Raw genomic sequence first — 19,947 nt, 5'->3', positions numbered from 1 at the left:
TCACACGCCAACATTGTGGACAATAGCTTCAGCTATTGTTGGTACACAACAACAAAAACATTTTAGATTAATACCAAATTTCCGATCTCTGGAATACATATAGTAAGTGAATATATTAAATCTTCCTTGACTGTTGTAATTCACTAATCACAATAACCCTTTCTATTTAGGTAACTTTCCAAACCATATAACTTCAATCCTTCTGCATTATCATCTCTAATCGGGTTTGAAAGATATCACGATTGTATTTGTTTCAAAGCAATATTAATATCTTTCAATCACCCTATGTTTCTCTCAATTCAACAAAACCCTACAAAGTAGAATTTTATTTACTAATAACACTCAGGTTATCATGTACTTCAAATATTCCTTGTTCCGTACACATTAACATCTCTGCCACATACCTTTTCCAACCTTTGATATTAGTATAAGATTCTACAGAATCAAGTTATCATCAAGTAAGTCAAAACACAATTTCCAATATATTTACATATTTTATTTCAAAATTGATACTTACAGTTTATGTTCTTTAAGCCAGTTGTTATAAGTAAAAGATTTGCAAATAAGCTTACTATTAATATGACTGTCTAATTCGAATCTATTACTAACTGGTTCCTGTACATATAGTCAACCTAATGTGGGTAGACTTGAGATTTACGGTAAGATTATTGCTTTAATGATCTGTATATTAAAGCATATATCTAATTGATACTCTGTGTCTTTACTAACCAGTATGAGTCTCTGTGATGATCCCTGAAGAAGTCGCTACGACGAAACTCATCAGTAAAATATGAGCACTTATACTATTGATGTAATTTGACCATATTATTATTAATATTATTATTAAACAGGATTTATATAGCGCCAACATATTACGCAGCGCTGTAGAAGAAGACGGGTAGGCAAGTTTGAAAAAATGGGTTTTGAGCGCTCTTTTAAATGAGCAGAAAGTAGGAGCAAGCCGAATAGGACGAGGAGCAGTAAAGACGGTAATATGGTCACTTGGTTTGTTTTGTATTATTGGGCAATAGGTAGTTGTAGTATAGCATTGATTTTTCTTCAATACAAAATATTTACCTTACATTGCTGTGGTAAAAAGCCTTTTTTTTGTTATTTCTCTATACACAACAATATGACTAAAAAGGAAAGAAAAAAATAATTTGGTCATATCAGACAAACCCATATATGTATTAGCTATGCCTATACATGCCTGAATTTAAAGTTGGTAATATAATAATTTATAGGAATTATTCATAATAATAATAATGTCTTAAAATAAATTATTGTAAGATATTTAAGTCATTATATACTCTGAAATAACTTTCTCCTAATTTCCTTTGATCTATTATACCCAGTGAAGTATTAAGAAGTTCCTAGGAGTCAATGGTAGATGCTATAGATGTTTTTGTTAAGCTTCTGATAAAAATATGGAGCTTTCCTCTATAATTTTCTATGTTTTCTTATTTTTCATATTCACCTCCTATTTGCTGGTTAACTATTTGTTACAGTGAAATAACAAAAAAAAACTGTATATAAAAACTGTTTTATAAACACAACTATTATTTGCAGTTTAATATCCAGTTATTACAGTACTAAATACCTATATTTACTTGAAACACAAGCCACTTAAATGCCACAACATAAAATGACTGTATAACTGTAAATACATGAATGTAAAATATATATAAACAGTTGCTTCAGGAAGTATTTATAACCCCCTTAAACTTTTTCAATTTTGTTATGTTGCAGCCTGATGCTACAATCTTTTATTTTTTTCACTCATTATTCTATACTCCGTACCCCATAATGACAAAGAGAAAATACATTTTTAGACAATTTTGTACATTTATTAAAAAGAAAAAAAAACTGAAATATCACATTTGGATAGGTTAATAAGGAAATTTAGCCAGGTGCCTCCCATTTCTCTACCCCTTGATTGGAGTCCACTTGTGATAAATTGAATTGATTTGACATGCTTTGGAATGTCACCCACCCCTCTTTATAGAAGGCCTCATAGCTGGCAGTGCATATCAGAGCAAAAACCAAGCCACAAGTTCAAAGGAACTGCCTGCAGAGCTAAGTAATTAGGAATACTGCAAAGCACAGATCTGGGGAAGGCTACAAAAAATGGCAACACTGAAGGTTCCAAAGAGCACAGTGGAGTCCAAAATTCTCAAATGGAAGAAGTTTGGCACAACCAGCACTCTTCCAAGAGCTGAACACCTGGCCAAACTGAGCAATAAAGGTAAAAGGGCCTTAGTGAGAGAGGTGTCCAAGATCCCGATGGTCACTCTAATTGAGCTTCAGAATATGAAGCTGAATATTTCAAATAGTGAAGTGCAATAAGGCCAATCTATACAGAATTAACAGCATCAGAAGAAGCTCTGCAGAGGCTTATTAAACCAGATAATGTTGCAAATGTATTTTTAAAGGAATGGATCTTCACCAGACAGGCAGTTTACATGTAGAACAATGATCAATCCTCCTTTCTTGTAAAAAAAATACTATATAAAGTGATTGATTACAACATTCTTCCAGCATGTAAACATCATACCTGGTTCAGTGAGCATACATCTTTTTTCTACGGTATATCACAATTAACGCAGGGGGTGAATATATTTAATAAAAACTATCCCCTTACCTGACACAGCATTCTTACCTTCACTATTACATGCCATCAGCTACAACATTTTCTGCCTACTTTGTGCTGGATCACCCAGGTTCACCTCTGAGGCATCTTCTCCAGCCCAGGAGAGCTTTAATAAATCGAGACAATAGTGGTTTACCTCACCTACAAATCAGGTAACACACCAGTACCTGACAGGATGCAGGGCTCTACCACAAAGACTGCCTCACAGTACGCCTTCCTGCTACTACCCCACATAATTGGAGCCATGGTATGTTTTTGGATACTGGGCTCTTGCCCACTGACCCCTTAAACCCCAACTTGACCCTCCCTGCTGACCGGAGGAGCCATTTACATCAGAGGGACTTTTAGAGAAGTGAGGAGCAGCACCACAACATCCACTTCACAGTGAAATAAATGTTGCAGTGTGGAAAATATTCACACACAGAAAAGTAATTGCTATGTGAATCTTGAAAATAACAAGCATACCAAAAAATATTAACTACAGAAATTTTGAGAAGGTTTGCTTTTTGGCTAACATTTTATTTATAAAAATGCGATCAGAATCTGCACACATAATAAATAGAATGACTAGTGCATGATATTACTGGGCAGATTCTGTTGAATCTTATGCTGAATTTCTTTGTAGTTTTGTAGAATGTTAATTAAATGAATGCCACAAAAGATTAGTGCCAAGCTGTAAAGGTAATAGTTACACACAAAAATTAACCAAAAAAAAAACAACTATCTGTATTGTCCAGTGTTCATTATCTGACAAACATTATAAAAGCTACAATCTCTTGGTTCAATGTATCCCACCAACACAGTATAAAAAAAAATAAAAATAAAAAATCCTCGGAATTGTCTTTATTGGAGTATATTACCTGTAAAAATGAAAAACAACAATTTACATCAGAGATATAGCATTTCTGAATTTACGATTACGTTTTTTTAAAATACAATAATATATCTGTTAGAGTGGTGGGTGAGGTCAGACAGCAAACACTCAAATATTGCAAGTTAAATATAACGCATCTATGCAATCTTCTGGTTTTTGGACGATATGTAAGCACAACACAAAACCTGGGATTCTCCATGATCTATGACAGAGCACAATGTGGCTCCCCCTAATCCGGTCCCATGTTCTATCTCCTTATTTGTTTACAGCTGAAAGTTTCAAATAAGCAATAAATAGCCTAAACTGTTTTGTATTTTGTCATACCAATTTCTACTTCCAGTGTTCTATGGTGAGCTCCTGCTCTACCTTTTTTCTTAGCAGTCTAACAACTCATACACTGCCACTTATGATTATTCCTCGGCCTTTTCACTCAATGGTCTATAATAAGCTTACTCTGTCTCCACTCCCAAAGGCCAAGGTCTGTGCTCACGTTATCCTCTCCCCCAGTGGACCTACATCAGCTTCAAATCTGCCTCCAAGTGGTCCATGATCAATTCCCACTTTGCTTCACCTCCCTGTGGTTTATGGTCAACATTCTCTGCCTATCATCCTCTGTTGATATTGACATTGTCTTTGCCCCACAATAACATACCTAAACATTAGGCATGTACAAAATGTGAATATGCCATAATATAGATAAATGTATATGTATAATGACAAAACCCCTTCTCCTTAAATTTCCCCTATAATATGGGCAGATTTTCTAGTATGATTTCAACAACAGTTAACATGCAAAAAATTCCAGTAAACAGTTTTATACAGAAACAATGAATAAATCGAAACTAGAAATTAAAGTCCTTCTACACTGTTATTGTATTTAATTCATAAAAAAAGAGCAAATAAATCCAGACCTGTAAACGTGTGTCTTACTTACCAAGATGCTATTTATTTCTCAGCCTCTTCACAAAACACACCTCATCTCTGTTTTTAATGCCATACCTTACGGTAAAACAGACAAATTACTGAACATGTATAAAATATTTTTTCAGAAATATTTTCAAATATTTGGTAATAATACCAAGAATACAATTCTACATATAAACTACTAATGCATTTATTTGTAGGAAACCCCAACTTCACCACTCTCCCCTCCTATCCTCATTCAGCACTTGCCCCATAGACCAGTCCCACCTCTCCTTTTCAATTTTAAAATATCTTAAGACATAAAATTTTTAGGGGTATATAACTGCTGATGTCCCAGTATTTCTCCTTTTTGTCATTGAAAGTAGATAGGTACTGAATGCTGCGGAGTGAAGCAACACATGATGACTTGGTGCTGCTCTTCGCAGTATTCTCCAGGGACAATAACTAACTCACTTATTGACCATCCTGAAATGTGGTCTCTATGAGTGAACTAGAACAGACCCATTTACAAAATCACTTTCATTGTTATTGTGAACACATATTTTGTTTAACATGCTGGGGACTATATGATTTTTCTTTATCTATGAGCAGACTATTGAAAATGGTCAGAATTTCTGGACTCCTGTTCTCTCCTTTCCAAAACTATGTAAGTAAAATATTAAAAGTTTCTTTTTAAAAAATCACTTACTCTCGAAGACTTTTCTCATCATGGTCAAGCTTTTCTCCCCCAAACGACAAATGGTAAGTTCTCCACACGTATTTCCTAATCACCAAATCAAAAATTTTTTAACAATAATATGTGGCAAACATAAAAAATCACTTGTTTTCCATTGTTAAACTGTAATAAGCTAGATTTTGATTGCTTGGGGCTGTACTATCCTCTGTATTAGTCTTTAACCACCTGGGCGTTACACTGAGGTCTAGATTTCTGTACCAAAAGCGTTACAGGTTTTCATGAAATTTTTTTTTAAATTATAGACCTGTAACCTACAGAAATATGTCCGAACAGGGTTCTAGTAGATATCATGAATATAAAAAATGTTTGAAACACACAATCATGTAAAAAAAAATTTACTTTTAATAAAATTAAATAAAAGACACAAAAAATCAGCTTAAACAAGAATACATAAATAAATGAAAAATACTGAAAATGCGATAATTCGGTATACTGTATAGTAATATATTTTTCTAAAACACCTCCCTAGTGTCCGTCACATACCTATAGACAAAACCACATAAATATATTTTCTATTATTTTGTATTGGATTGGATACAGGACTTTGTATTCAATCCAATACAAAATGAGAACAAAATTCAAACTCTCATTTTGTATTGGATTGAATACAAACTCCTGTATCCAATCCAATACAAAATGAGAGTTTGAATTTACCAATTACATACTTTGTATTTATTTTGAATTATTTTGTATTGGATTGGATACATGAGTTTGTATTCAATCCAATACAAAATGTGTGTGAATGAGTTTCAGTTTGAATTTCCCGCACACGCGCCGACGTCATCGTACGCGCCGACGTACACGCACGGAGGGAGAAGAAGCCGGCCGGCTTTTTCTCCTAAGCTGGCCGACGCTGGAGGACGACGCTGGAACACGACGATGGACGATCGCAGCGGGACCAGGTAAGTGATCGATAAACCCAAACTTTTCTCACTGTATTTTCATACAGTGAGAAAAGTTCGGGTTTATCCATAATTGTAACTATGTTAAGCCCGTACCAAGGTCAGGCTTAACGGTTAGGTGGTTAAGTCAACTTGGTGTATGGTGTAATGTAATTAAAAAGAAGCATCTTGACTGTAATATTAGGATAACAACATTGATAAATATTTAATGCAAGGGGATGGATTTTCCAAACCAAGAGTATATTGGAATTGATCTGCCCTCAGTCTCTCTTTCTCTGAATGAAACCTCATTAAGCCACGTCCGTACAGATTAGGCAGGAAAAGGTAAAGTCAGATCTCTGACTCTGAGTTGCGTTTCAATTTCAGCTATTACATTCTCAGGTAAACAGACACTGGAAAACGGACACGAACTCTACCTATCAGCTGAAAATTAAAACAACATTTGCAACTATTCTTACTTGCCTAACAAAAAAAGTTACAAAATGTATTTTTTGGTCCTGACCATAATCAAAAAGATATATATACAAACATATTTCTTATAAAAGCTGAACCACTTGTTACTTTTAAAGTACAGATCTGGCTTCTCCCTAGCATTACTAACATTGTGCGTCAATTACACATTTCTGGTCTATTTTACACTTACTCCTTATTAAGGTTTATTTGCCATATTTATTACATTTAGAATGCGCGAGAACCACCAAAAATTCTGTCCAAACTGAATCATTTAAAACCTCAGGGGGATCTGTTCTTTCAAACCCCAACAAACAAAATTCTAAATTATCTAACATGTTGTGTTCTGCGTAATAGACAGTTGCACTTGTACCATTTGTATTTCAGCTCTTCTCTGATCTAGTAATAGGAAGTAGTGTTGGATGCTGGACAAGAAAATCATACCCCCCCTCCCCTGTTCTCGAACACACATCTAGATAATCTATTGATTTACAAGCCTGTGCTCCTACTACTAGGAACATACCCAGTCTGTCTTAAACATTCGGTGCTTTTGGATTACTCATATGCTTTAAAATATTTTATAACAGACCTAGTTTCAGCTAAGCAAACTGCCCTAACTTTAAAACTAACTGATAAACATTTTACTTCTGCACGTTATACTTCTTGTACAATAATTCTGATATCTTACCAACTAATATGCTCTATTCCCCCTTCACGCTGATGCTTTAACTGGATGTATCTCTGTATCGCTCTTTTTAAATCCAGAACTGTGGCATTTTGAACAACAACAATAGCTGTAATGAAAAACAATATACATTTCAGGCTGCAAATATAAGTAAAATGTAATGACTTAAAGAGGAACTAAACTCAAAAAGTCTCTAAAACAAAAAAGAAAATTCACTTACCTTCAATTACGCAGGGCAGTCCGATCCATATGCATGAATGAGATTTGCATCCCCCCCCCCCCCAAAAAAAAGGCTCCTTCTGCTCATGTCAGAGATGCTGGGTTATGCACAGAAGGAGCACCCAAAAGCCTCCAGGAATGCCTGACGTAGGTATCCCGGTAGGCTTTGCGCTCCATTCATTCTCGGTCGCCTAGGTGAGTTTAGGTAAACTTTAATATAAATTTACATTAAAAAAAGGTGATCAGTGAAAAAAATGTATACTTTTTATTATTATTATTAATATTATTAAACAGGATTTATATAGCACCAACATATTACGCAGCGCTGTACAATAAACAGGGGTTGCAAATGACAGACGAATAGACAGTGACACAGGAGGAGGAGAGGACCTGCCCTGAATATCACAACTTTAAGTATTAGAGGTAGCAATTGCAAGATTTATTCTCATTCTTTAACTGTTCCATTCAGTGGTAGCACTACAAGTGGTAGGTCACTGCAGACTAAATTGCAGTAACCTTTACAGGGATGATTGATAATTGGTAATTTGGTTAATGTTATGGTATATAGTTACATAGTTAAAAGGTTAAAAAAATACATATGTTCATCAAGTTCAAACTCTAGGGAAATAAACATTTCCCATATATTAAACCCATTGGACATAGTTGGTCCAGAGGAAGGCACAAAATACCCTGGTACAATTTGCTCCAACAGGGGAAAAAATTCCTTCCTGATTCCATGAGGAAATCGGATGTACCCTGGATCAACAGTCTATGTTATCTTTACTTTAAAGCTTTAATCCTCAGTTACATTCTGTGCTTCTAGTAATCATCCAGCTTTTTCTGAAAGCAATCTTTAGTAGTTGCTGTAAATCTAGTATTCATGTACAAATAAAGACAGTTATATGGAAAAAGAAGCAAAGAACAATTATCAAATAGATACTGTGATATGGTAATAAAGGTCCTCATTAAAAGCTATATTATCTCCCATAAAGTTTTAATAGCCTTAAGCTATTGTTAATAAATTATTTGTTATTTTACAATTGTTTTTTTTAACAGTTCCTCTTGTAATTATGTCTAATATAATTTTTAGTTATGCTTTGCATAAAACTCTCTTTTGTCTACCACATTTCAACTTACATTTTATATAGTTGATTAATATTCAGAGTAGTTTGACTATTTTCTGTACACTAAATACAAGAATAATGAAAAAAAAAACACTTTTACATTTAACATTTATGAAAGGAGTAAACATCTTCCCTACTCTGAACCTTTACCTGTTTGAAGGAATCACAGAAATATTAAAGTATGTATATCTATAGAACACTTACGCATTATATCTTTGTCAGCTTTACACACATTGACAGTCATTGCCTGACCAAATTCAAGTGCAATTTGAGAATTTATTTCTTCCAGTGTAACCTAAAAAAAACATACATAATAAAACTTTAAATTATTAAATCACAAAAATATGAATACCATAGTGTCACAGGGTGCAGGATCAGGGGTGCAATGTGGGTAATACCCCCTCACAAAGGGGCAAATAAATGAACTGGAGACCAAGAACATTTTTCACCATATCATGTCTTGAATGAAGAATTCATAGTGCATGCTCTTATAGGTAAACTGGAAATAAGAACACTGCACTGCAGAAAGAATAAAAAATGGTATAAAATACAATTAATAAACATGTCTAATATTTGAAATAGGTGGGTTAGTTCAGCTCTAATATCTTTCAATGTTGTAAATAGTTTTCCTCCAAACATTGGGCCTGATTTAATTAAGCTCTTCAAGGCTGCAGAGGATACACTTTCATCAGTGAAGCTGGGTGATCCAGCAAACCTGGCTTTGGTCCAGGATTCAAAACAATTGCAAGCTAATGACTTTGGAGAAATCCATTCCAGGTTAGCTAGATAGCCCAGTTTCACTGATGAAAGTGTATCCTCTCCAGCCTTGGGGAGCTTTATTAATCAGGCTCAATATATTTTTAAAGTAAGGACAGACGTAAATTGCTACTCATTTATTTAGTGAATTTTGTTTTTTTCCTTGTTTTTCTATAAAGGGCATCTATACTGTTGACATGGCCAATAAATTAAAAGAGCACATGGTGACCTGTATTACAAATCAGATTTTTTTCTTTAAAACTGTCCCTATGTGGTGGCTATATGTTCCAAGAACAACTTTCTTTCTACAAAATATAAAAAAAACTGTTTGATTGTGTTACTTGTGTTGAGTATTTATTTTCTGAACAAGTGTTAAAAACACTTTTTGTTCACTTCAATAGCTGTAAACAGAAAAAAATAAATATTGTAATCTTCAAAATACACAAATGTATGTTAAAATAAGCAACCAGCAGTTGTTTCTAAACTGTTAGATGTCAACCTAAACTTGGCTGCATTTCTCAGTAATAAGTAACTTTACTGTATATGCAGCTACAGGTAAGTGATTGCTTGTTTAATTCACTCCTGTTGCTTGTTAACAACAAAAGAAAATGTACTGTCTATAATCTGAAAACAGGCACAAGGTAAAACTCTTAATCTCATGACAAGATGACAGCCGCAGGATTCTTGGTATGATTTTGCACCAAAGAAAATAAGCACTGTTTAAAACAAACGTAAATCTTTGGAGGAAGGGACTCAACACATTTTGAAAGAAAGCAGCTAGGCTAGGTATACACATGCAATTGTTCTCGTCCGATAATCGCCTCAGGCATGGTATCAGACAAGAATCTGTTGTGTATACAGCGTTCAGTGTCTGAATGACCTTCCTGGTGGATCCACGGACGATCCTGGAGGAAGTGAAGGGGTGAAAGCGCCGTGGGGTGCCGCTCCTTTGTTCTCCTCCCTCCCCTCTCCATAGAGCAAAACAGTGCTGTATGTACGGTATGGCGCTCGTTCATGCATCGTGCAGTCTTATGTTGTTAGAAAAGATTGTGAAAGATCCTTTCCAAGAACAATTATTGCACGTGTGTATGTAGCCTAAAAATAGGCTTTAAATAAACAAAAGTATGACATTTGTTGCTTTGCAGCAAGATTTATTTTTTACCTGTATTGGTAAGTCACATAGTAAAGGATCCTGCACCAGCATTGCTAAGCCTTCCTGGAATATGTCTACAACTTCTGCATGAGGAAGCTCCTCTTCTGCATCTTCTTGTTCAAACACATTGGATTCATTTTCTTTGTAATTGTCATATTCGGATTTAATTTTCACATTACCATCCATTTCCTTAACAAAAAAAAAGAAAATACGTTAGTTTTCATACACCAAAAGTCTGTATTTAAATATTCTGCTTTCAATTGAAATGTCCCCAGTTTCCAGTTTGTATGCTAATCTTACCATAAACTGTCTGAAAAGGAAAGCTTTCCCTTAAAATTGGAGTATGTCATCTTTTATCAAACAAACTTTGCTTTAAGCAAAAAGTGTTATATACGCATTTCTAACATACAATGCTACAAGCCTTTGCCTATTGATATTGTCTATCTATTACTATTCTGCCAGAAGTAACCGGATGCTCCTAATAGCTGCTCTCTGTATCTTTTTAAACTAGAAAATGTTACCTTTTTTTCAATTTGGCTGGTGTGTGTGTGTGTGAAGGTTTTAAAAATATATGTCAGGTTGTTATCACTGTATCTCTAACCACAATAAGGATTTTAACTCACCTGCTGTACAGTTACTCTGATGGGAATTGGACAAAAAAATGTATAATGATGTAATGTATTTACGAAGTAGAATGGGGAATAGGTAGATCATGTCAGGTTTTTATTGTTCTCTCTTTACTTCCTAATAAGTAAACAGAACCAGAAATGAAGTAAAATAACCTCAGTAACCCAAATGGCAAAAATAAATAAATAAAAAAAATCTACTCTTTCATGTAAAGTAAATATTTAAGTTGAGGTCCGCTGTAATTCTGTATCTGTTTAGAGTGAAAATCTGTCTCATCTTCTATAATAAATCTGCTAGTGTAATGTCCAGGAATACAGTGGTCTCAAATACATGGTAAACTTCAGACTCCGGGGGGGGTCTAAATTGGGTATTTAAAGAGGAAGTATACTCAGAGCTGTCGATTGATCTGGAGGTTTCTTCCATTAGGTCCCGTGCCGTCCCAGCATCCTTCTTCGGGACGGTGCCGCCATCTTCTCTCTATTCTTCCTACGTCACCCAACACAGGCACAAGATCGGGTGACTAAGTTTGGAAAAAACTTTCTGATCTCCCCTTTTATGTAACGTGAAAATTCTAAGTTTGGATAAGCTTTAATGTCCAGCACTGTTTTCCATTTGTAAGAATGGAACACTGCACCTTGCACACATCAGATGTTACATAGAAAACAAAGCTGGCCATTCTTACAATATGTGATTCTTTGCCTTTGCTGTGTAAGGAAAGTTGTCAGTGCCACATTAAAGCATAACTAAACTAAAAATTTTTACTTCACATAGAAGGGTAGACATAACTTCTAGTTTAAAAAAAAAAAAAAAAAAAAAAAAAGTGCCGCACTGTACCTTTGTGGTAATCAAAACTACCTACATCACGCATCCTGGGAGGCTCTGGCTGCTCCTTCTGGGCATACCCTAATCTCAGGCATGTGCAGAAGGGGCTTTTTTTTTCCACCAAGGGGAAAGAGATGCTTATCTCATGCACGCACTGTGAGATCAGCTCTCATTTTTTCCCCTTCACAGCGGCTATGTCACCTGATCTTACATCTATGCAATGCCAGATCACGGGACGTAGAAAGAAGATGGAAGAGCAGACTGGAGGTGGTGGCACCCAGCGCTTCCTCCGTGCTGGGACGAAGAGTAATTCTAGGACAACATGGGACTGGATCATGGGAAGGACCAGAGCCATCGAGCAGGGATTAAAGGTTTGTGCAATTGTGTTTGTGTAAAAAAGTGTACCTAAACTCAGACATTTAATGGAAGCTATAAATTCTGTTTTTTAAGTGTCACGACCATTATAAAAAAAAAAAAGGGTGCATCACTGCCCCCTCTTTTCTTGATTGCCTAGGTAATTAAGAATGAATGAGAATGAATGAATGAAAGCCTCCCGGGATACCTATGTCACGCATCCCGGGAGGCTCTTGAGTGCTCCTTCTGTGCATACCCAAACATCTCAGGCAGGCGCAGAAGGAGCCTTTTCGTGAAAAGAGCAAAATTTGCCTATCTGGCGCAGTGAGATCCGCAAGTTTTTTTTCCTACCTGCGTCACCTGATCTCGCGCCCGGTTCAGGTAATAAAAGAAGAACCCGTAAGAAGAGGCGAGATGATGCCACCCAGCAACGGATACCGAGACGTTGCGAGACCCATTGGAAGAGACCTCCGGACCGATCGACTGCGCTGCGGGATTGAAGGTAGGTGTAATTTTTTTTTTTTTTTTATGTTTTAGGCATTTTTGAGTTTAGTTCCTCTTTAAGCAGCGGCGCAGGTGTTGTGCCCGGCCAATGCAAAGCATTACAATGTGCAGCCGCATAAAGGTATTCCTTTTTTTCTGCAATGGAATCACAAAAAGTAATTTGTAAAACTCTTTAGTATTTAAAGGCAACTTAAGCTGTCCCTGTTGTATGTTTCACACTAAACCCATTGCTATTCCTTATAGAACACATGTATACTGCAGCCCCTGTCCCTCATGCATAATAACACAATATAGCGCTCCTCGGCCTCCATTTATAATATAAACAATACTCTGCCCTGTGTCTCTTCCACTCACCTACTGTACAGCACTCTCTAACAATCATACTACTAATACTACTTCCGCTCCCGACCAACAAATCACAAGTCGTCGGAAGTGATGTCACGTTGACACCTACTGGCGGAACTGCGTCACGTTTTGCTTCATGAGGGCGGAAGTGATTGTAATGTCTTCCTGGTTCTCTAAACATGCTGTTGTTCTGTCCGACGTGTGGAAATGTTCTTATCGTGGAAGAGGGGCAGAAATGTTACCGGTTCGCCTGTAATACCTGTCCATATGTGCATAACATAAACCGCAAGGTAATGCTTCAATCGCCATTCTGTTTAGATACATGTGTGGGGTCATAGGATGATAGTATGGTCTGTTGTCATGTGTAGGCTTACATGGGATTGAAGCTTTAAAGGGAAAATGCTAATACTGTAAAACTGTGAATAAAGCCGAACTAAACTAAAAATAAAAAATATTACCCTTACCTTTATTACCACAGATTCCTCGATGGCGCTGGTCCTTCCTGCATCATTCCGGGATTCCTCTTCGTCCCGGTGTGGAGGAAGTGCTGGGCGCCGCCATCTTCTGCCTCCTCTTCTGTCTTCTTGGCATGGCACCTGATCTGGCACTGCGCATGTGAAAGAACGGGTGATGTAGCCACTATGAAGAGGAAAAAAAGAGAGCGCCGATCTCACTGCACATGCGTGCGATTGGCATCTCTTTCTCTTTGGTGGAAGAATGCCCCTTCTGCCCATGCCCGAGAACACGGCATGCGCACAAGGAGCAGCCAGAGTCTCCCAGGATTGTGACATAGGTATCCCGGGAGGCTCTGCGCCCCCATTAACCGCGGCGATCAAGTCTTAAAGAGGAAGTAAACCCAAAGCTACCCAAAACAAAAAAAAATACATTAACCTTCAATCCCCCAGAGCAGTCCATTAGTCAGAAGGTTTCTTCTTTTGGGTCCCATGTCATCCTGCGTCATCTTCTCCTCTTCTTCCGGCTTTTTCTTCCTACATCACCCAATGCAGGCGCGAGATTGGGTGACGTAGATTGGTAACAAAACTTGCTGCTCTCACTGCTCATTTTTTCCCTTTTTGATGAAAGGGCTCCTTCTTCCCATGCAGCCAAGAGCCTCATGAGATGCGTGACGTAGCTATCCCAGGACACTCCCATTCCTGGGCGATCGAGATTTAAGGGGGAGGTGCAACACCCTTTTAAAAAAAAGAAAGTGTGTTGCACAAACTAACAGAATTTTTTCCTTGCATAAAGGTTGTCTATCCTTTTATGTAAAATGAATATTCAGAGTTTAGGTACGCTTCAGAGAGGAGGTGCTGCACCCTTTTCAATGTAGGCCCGGATCGTAAGAATGACCAGTGCCATCGAGGGATCTGCGGGATTAAAGGTGTGTTTTTTTTCTTGTTTTAAGTTTAGTTTTTCTTTAACCTCCCCAGCAGTAACCCCGAGTGTGACTTGGGGTAAGAAAAAAAAAAAAGAACAAGCTGAAAGCGGTAACCCAGAGTCACACTTGGAGTAGTTAAAAAAAGTAAAAAATAAAGCCTTACCTGGTCCCATTGGTGTACTCCAGTGTCTGGGCATCCTCTGGCCGCGTCCTCGATCTTTCCACCGGTGAGTGCGCTGACATTCCCCGGGAGTTCCTGGTGAAGTTGATACAGACAGCCACTGCTAAGGACGTGGCGGGATTTTCAAAATATTTTGTATTGCATTTTTTGCATTTAATACAAAATACCTGTATTGAATGCAATAAATCTGGACAGAAATGAACCGCCCAGAAGGTTAAGCACAACAAAAACTGGGCCTAAGTGGGTGTCTGCACTATGTACACTGCATTGTAATGCCTATCCATATATACCATATGTTAATAGTTTATTTTGTTTATTGTGCCTCAGGTCACTAGCAGAAAGTATCCTAAACTCAAGGAAGTTGATGACGTTTTGGGAGGCTCTGCAGCATGGGAAAATGTTGATTCAACTGCAGGTTAGTCATAATTGTTTGATATACGTGGATCTTGTTTACTGTGTTTTGTGTTAATAGATTTAAATTGTATGTGACATATTTTATTACAAAGCCTCATACAGGACAGTTAAAAATGATTAGTTGTTTTCTAATCCTCATAAACTTCCAGGTCACACTAATAATCCTAATAAACTTCCAGGACTGCTGTCACAGTAAGTGTTGTCCCCCTACCCTAGAATGTGTAGGCAGTTCCTGGATGACAAAGGCAATGATGCCCCACAATCCCTAGAACTAAATCCAAGATCGAGACTTTGGGACATTAACTATCGGTGCATCCAAACCTGCCAAGTAGTGTTGCAGAATGTCCAGGAGCTCTGACTCAGTTCTGGAAGAAGACATCCCCAGCCCCCCTCCAAAGCACCATGCATCATCTCATCAAGCATGACCAAACATTATCAGTAATGCAAACCGGCACGTGAAAGTCATACACACTACTGAGACATTAAATAAGTCTGTGTGATGAAAATCAGTTTCTACTTTGATTTTTAATGAGAAGGTGAGTTTTTATTAGGCGAAACGCGTCGGGTGGGAAACAAAACTATTGCTGTCTGAACAGGACCTAAACTACCTGTACCATACGCTTATTTGTTGCCTAGCTTAGTTCTCCTAACTTTATTGTTTTATAAAAAAAAACAGTCCATGCCCTAAAAAAGCCTGTCCTTTCTCTATCCCTAAAAACTCACCTTCTCATTGTAATTCCCAGGCTGGGCACACGGAAAACTATCCCTTCTCAAAGTCTCTGGGTTACCACCTTTGGTGTAAACAACCTTCTACTTTGATTTTTAGTGTGATTTTAAATCCAGCCCTCAGTCGGGTAATGATTTTGGTTCCCATTGACCATTCTTGAGTAATTTTGATCTAAAACATTTACACCATAAATATATATCAAAGATTTTTATCTGGAATATTTCAGTCATCAAAATTTGATATGTGAATTCAGAGTTCTCTTTATTTTGAGAGCTGTGTATTATTAAATTTTTTTTTTCCTTGGATGTCCTTTAACTGTAAAGTATAATAGAAAGTTAGGCGTACAAAAAGTATGATCTGTGTTGCCCAAAAAAAGTCAGAAAAAAAGCGATGGTGCCTGGGGTTGGAAAAACTGGCAAACGCAGGTGAGGTTATCAAGCTTGTAACATCTTTTCACTCTAAATTGGAGAGCTGCAAGAAATACTGAGACCACCCATTTAAAGATTATTATTAATATTATTGAAATTAATAACTATTAACAATATTTATATAGGATCAACATGTTAAGCAGCGCTGTACATTAAATAGGGGTTGTAAATGGCAGACAGATACAACTAATGACCCAGGAGGAGAGGCGCTTACAATCTAAAAGATACGATGGTTTGTGGTTCACTATTTGATTATTCTCTTTACTTGACTTTCTCTCTGTTCTATCACTGTGAACTATCCTTCTGCTGTATAATACATTGCAGGAAATCTAGCCTCTAATCTTACGTATTTATGTAGTGAAGGGATTACAAGCTCATTTAAGAATCTAGCCACTGTCTATCCTTTTAATATGCCAATTCCAGGTATAGACAAGTTTGCGGATCTCACTCAGCACTGGGCTAATCAGTTGTTTCACCTGTGGAGTCAATAGTCTTGTCCCTGAAACTCCGACACATCTGTCTGTCATTTGCAACCCCTATTTAATGTACAGCACTGCATATTATGTTGGTGCTATATAAATCCTGTTTTTTAATATTAATATTAATGATAACTCTGGTGGAAGCAGGATAGGTGTATGCTGCTGGGGTGGGCTAAGTTAGGGTAAGGCTGGGTACACACATGCAATAATTGTCATTGGAAAGGATCTTTCACAGTCCTTTCTAATTACAATAGACTGCACGATGCATGAATTATGCTGTACATAAAGCACCCTTCTGCCCTATAGAGAGGGGAGGGGGAGAACAATGGAGCGGCACCCTGCTGCGCTCTCTCCCCTTCACTTTAATGATGATCGTTCCTCGTCCTTTGATCCGTCCTGACGATGAGCACGATTATCAGACAAGAATCATCTGACGTGTGTACGTAGCCTAAGCCTTTTGATTTGCCTTTATTGTCACCCAGGTTCACTTAAACAATAAATACCAATATTACCAATCAACTACTTACAGGTTGTATTTTAGCAGCATTTAAGCTAGGTTTTATACATTTTTGTTTATTGATGCTTGCCTATCATATTATTCTATGTGAAAAAATGTTGACATTCATATGCAACCCCTGAGCAGAGCTTTAGCTTGTTATTATTGCTGTGCACCAATCCACCCACTTTCCTTTACAATAAGTGTTTTTTCATAATGTATTAAAAATATACAGTAATCTGTTTTTTGTTTGTTCTCCATTATAATCTTTTTTACTTTTTATATTATTTCAGAAACATGTCCGAAATGTGAACATCCACGTGCCTATTTCATGCAGCTCCAGACTCGTTCTGCTGATGAACCGATGACTACATTTTATAAATGTTGTAATTCACAGTGTGGACATAGATGGAGAGATTAAGTTATTTTTTAATTATTGGCTACCATTTATTATTTTACTGTAGAAAGAGCAATAAAGCATATTTTTGTTTGTATCAGACATGTTTATCTTGTATATGTCTGCCTAATCATGACACAGAGCAGGTTTTTGTACATTTAGGGTTGTCTCTCTTGAAGAGTAAAATATAAATATATATTGTAATGAATAGTGTACCCACTTAACATTTCAAACATATGTAAATTGTGTACTTGTTTTTTGAAAACTAGAATAAGAGATGAGTAAAAGTCCATGGAAATGTATATCACAGCTTAACCCAGCCCTTGAATTAAGTGAGTGTTGGCAGATTCCATCACCCAAAGGTTCTTATAGCATTGTGCAAAGGAGACAGGTTTTGCCTTTGTAGTTAATTATGTTTCTATTCCACACCCTTGCTTAATTATTTCCTGCCCGCAGTCTATAGAATAATATTTTTTTTAGCAGGCATTGATTCCAAGATGGTATTGTCACTGACAGCCCTGGTCTTCCATTGCTGACCGTCCACTATCCTGCCTTGCCCAGAAAGAGCAGGGGCAGGCTGCAAATACCAAAAAAAAATACTTTTATTTGTAAAAATGCTCTAAACACTTTTGTGTATTTGACATTTTAAAATATATAAATAAATGTTGGGAATTCTTTACAAATACTAACTTGCTTACAAGTACTAAATAGGAAAAATAATTTTCCCTTGCAGTTGGGCTAGACCTTTGGTACAATAGCTAAATGCTTGTATTTTGTGTAGGTGGATGTAAAGAAGGTTTTTTACCTACCTATTACCTATATATTTGTACCTACCTATATATAGATATATATTCTCACAGCCTACCAAAACACATGATGGCAAACTATTCACCTTTTAGTATGCACAACAGACTGTTTCAGTCAAAGGTATTTAATCACATTAAACTGAGCAAGTCCTGCTGACTGTGGCCAGTTAGGATCGGGGTCATGGCACAACAAGAAAGATGGACAAACTCAATTTTAGTTTTTTTTGGTATCTATTATGCATTAGATTTCGAGGTCTGTAAAGTATGTGCTTTATGTAACTGAAACAATAAAGTCTATGAGTTTGCCCTTTTGTAGTAATTTTTGGATGTTACATCGTTTCAGTTTGACTTGCACAAGGGCAAGTGAATGTTAATAAAACATACATCGGTACACAATGGCTACCAATCGTTGGGGTACAAAATACTATCTAGATGGTACAGAATTCCAGACAAACTTCACTGCTTTTTCCCAGAGCTGTGCTGAAGATTTAACAGGGACAAGGGAACACTATTTCGCATATTTTGGTTGTGTCCTATACATAAGGGTTTCTGGTTGAAAGTCAGGATCAAATGTCAGAATTTATCGGTACATGGCGATCTGACGTTCTGTAAAACATTTATTGACAGCCGCTAAGGCCTGTATCCCACTAATATGGGATCCCACTAAAAGCCCGTCCCTGCCTTCAGTGCCATGGAAGGAATGGGAAATTTACTCAGATAAGGTCCTCATGGATTGGGTTTCAGGATTCCCCAGAGTACAAAAATTTGATAGACCCTCGAGAAGGTCTAGAAATATCTTGATTTACAGATAAAGTTGTAACCCTTATGGTTAATGGAGGGGTTATATACAGGTGTACTCGATCATTCTACTAAATTGTGCTCTCTTCTGCAAAACTTGGCAATTGCAATTTTTGAGCTAATCTCTTATTAACAGACTGTTACTATTGCTGAATTGTACTTTCTACATGATTCTGTGAAATCAGCTTCCTTTTTGGTTATGTATATGTTTATCATAAGGTCTGTATATTGAATAATTTTGTTGTTATTTAATTTTTCTAAAAATCTAAAAAAATAAAATATTTAAAAAAAAATATTTATGTCAGCCTGGTACATTGATTTTATCGCAGAATGGACATTGCCAGTCCTTCCGCAATAAAGAAGTGTTGAACGGAAGCAATCTGGACTGCTCATTCTCCAGAAATGTTGGTGCAAAGTAAATTTGATAGACTTGGTACAGTGTTATTCATGGCCATCAAAAAGGCCAAATCATTAGTTTATTAACCACTAGATGGAGCTAGTAAGTGTACAATAAAACTAAACCCTATCTAATATTATTATAAACTCTCCAATCCTAGGGGAACTTTCATTAAAAAATACAAATATCACAATAAAATATAAAAATATCCATCTGATGGAAGAGAAGGGGCCACCTGAAAAACTGTGAATAAAAAAACCTTGATGATGTACGAATGTGGTGATAGGTCTGCTTTAATAGGAAAACAATTTTCTTTATTAT

General features: G+C 36.7%; 2 protein-coding genes across 4 annotated transcripts; one reads left to right on the top strand and one right to left on the bottom strand.

Annotated features, from left to right (window-relative positions):
• Positions 1–1,825: 1,825 nt before the first annotated feature.
• Positions 1,826–13,200, bottom strand: SNRNP25 (small nuclear ribonucleoprotein U11/U12 subunit 25). Of its 3 annotated transcripts, none has more exons than XM_072418900.1 (7): positions 13,135–13,200; positions 10,483–10,662; positions 8,769–8,859; positions 7,225–7,330; positions 5,137–5,211; positions 4,459–4,523; positions 1,826–3,510 (listed from the first exon to the last, which is right to left on the bottom strand). In XM_072418900.1, exons 2-6 carry the CDS (start codon positions 10,657–10,659, stop codon positions 4,466–4,468), a joined length of 507 nt encoding a protein of 168 aa, XP_072275001.1. In that variant the 5' UTR covers positions 10,660–10,662; positions 13,135–13,200; the 3' UTR covers positions 1,826–3,510; positions 4,459–4,465. The 3 variants fall into 3 exon arrangements, with proteins under 3 accessions (XP_072275001.1, XP_072274999.1, XP_072275000.1); XM_072418898.1 differs by having other exon boundaries at positions 12,628–13,155; XM_072418899.1 differs by lacking the exon at positions 13,135–13,200 and adding an exon at positions 11,097–11,377.
• A 57-nt stretch (positions 13,201–13,257) lies between these two features.
• POLR3K (RNA polymerase III subunit K) lies at positions 13,258–18,738 on the top strand. Its single transcript, XM_072418896.1, has 3 exons — positions 13,258–13,415; positions 15,012–15,099; positions 17,522–18,738. The coding sequence occupies exons 1-3, from the start codon at positions 13,305–13,307 to the stop codon at positions 17,647–17,649; spliced, it is 327 nt and encodes a 108-aa protein (XP_072274997.1). The 5' UTR covers positions 13,258–13,304; the 3' UTR covers positions 17,650–18,738.
• Positions 18,739–19,947: the final 1,209 nt, after the last annotated feature.

Source organism: Pyxicephalus adspersus, chromosome 7 (assembly GCF_032062135.1).
Source record: "Pyxicephalus adspersus chromosome 7, UCB_Pads_2.0, whole genome shotgun sequence".
In the NCBI taxonomy this organism is placed as follows: domain Eukaryota; kingdom Metazoa; phylum Chordata; class Amphibia; order Anura; family Pyxicephalidae; genus Pyxicephalus; species Pyxicephalus adspersus.
The sequence above is the reverse complement of the archived record's forward strand: the minus strand, read 5'-3'. Positions and strand labels throughout refer to the sequence as shown.

What these genes read in the sequence shown, in the direction of transcription:
- SNRNP25 (XM_072418900.1), bottom strand. Translation starts at nt 10,659, where the DNA reads ATGGATGGTAATGTGAAAATTAAATCCGAATATGACAATTACAAAGAA. An exon ending in TATGTGACTTACCAATACAG is followed by an intron (nt 8,860 to 10,482) that starts GTAAAAAATAAA and finishes TGTTTTTTTTAG; the next exon opens with GTTACACTGGAAGAAATAAA. An exon ending in GGAATAGAGCATATTAGTTG is followed by an intron (nt 5,212 to 7,224) that starts GTAAGATATCAG and finishes TTTGGTGATTAG; the next exon opens with GAAATACGTGTGGAGAACTT.
- POLR3K (XM_072418896.1), top strand. Translation starts at nt 13,305, where the DNA reads ATGCTGTTGTTCTGTCCGACGTGTGGAAATGTTCTTATCGTGGAAGAG. An exon ending in TGCATAACATAAACCGCAAG is followed by an intron (nt 13,416 to 15,011) that starts GTAATGCTTCAA and finishes ATTGTGCCTCAG; the next exon opens with GTCACTAGCAGAAAGTATCC. An exon ending in AAATGTTGATTCAACTGCAG is followed by an intron (nt 15,100 to 17,521) that starts GTTAGTCATAAT and finishes ATATTATTTCAG; the next exon opens with AAACATGTCCGAAATGTGAA.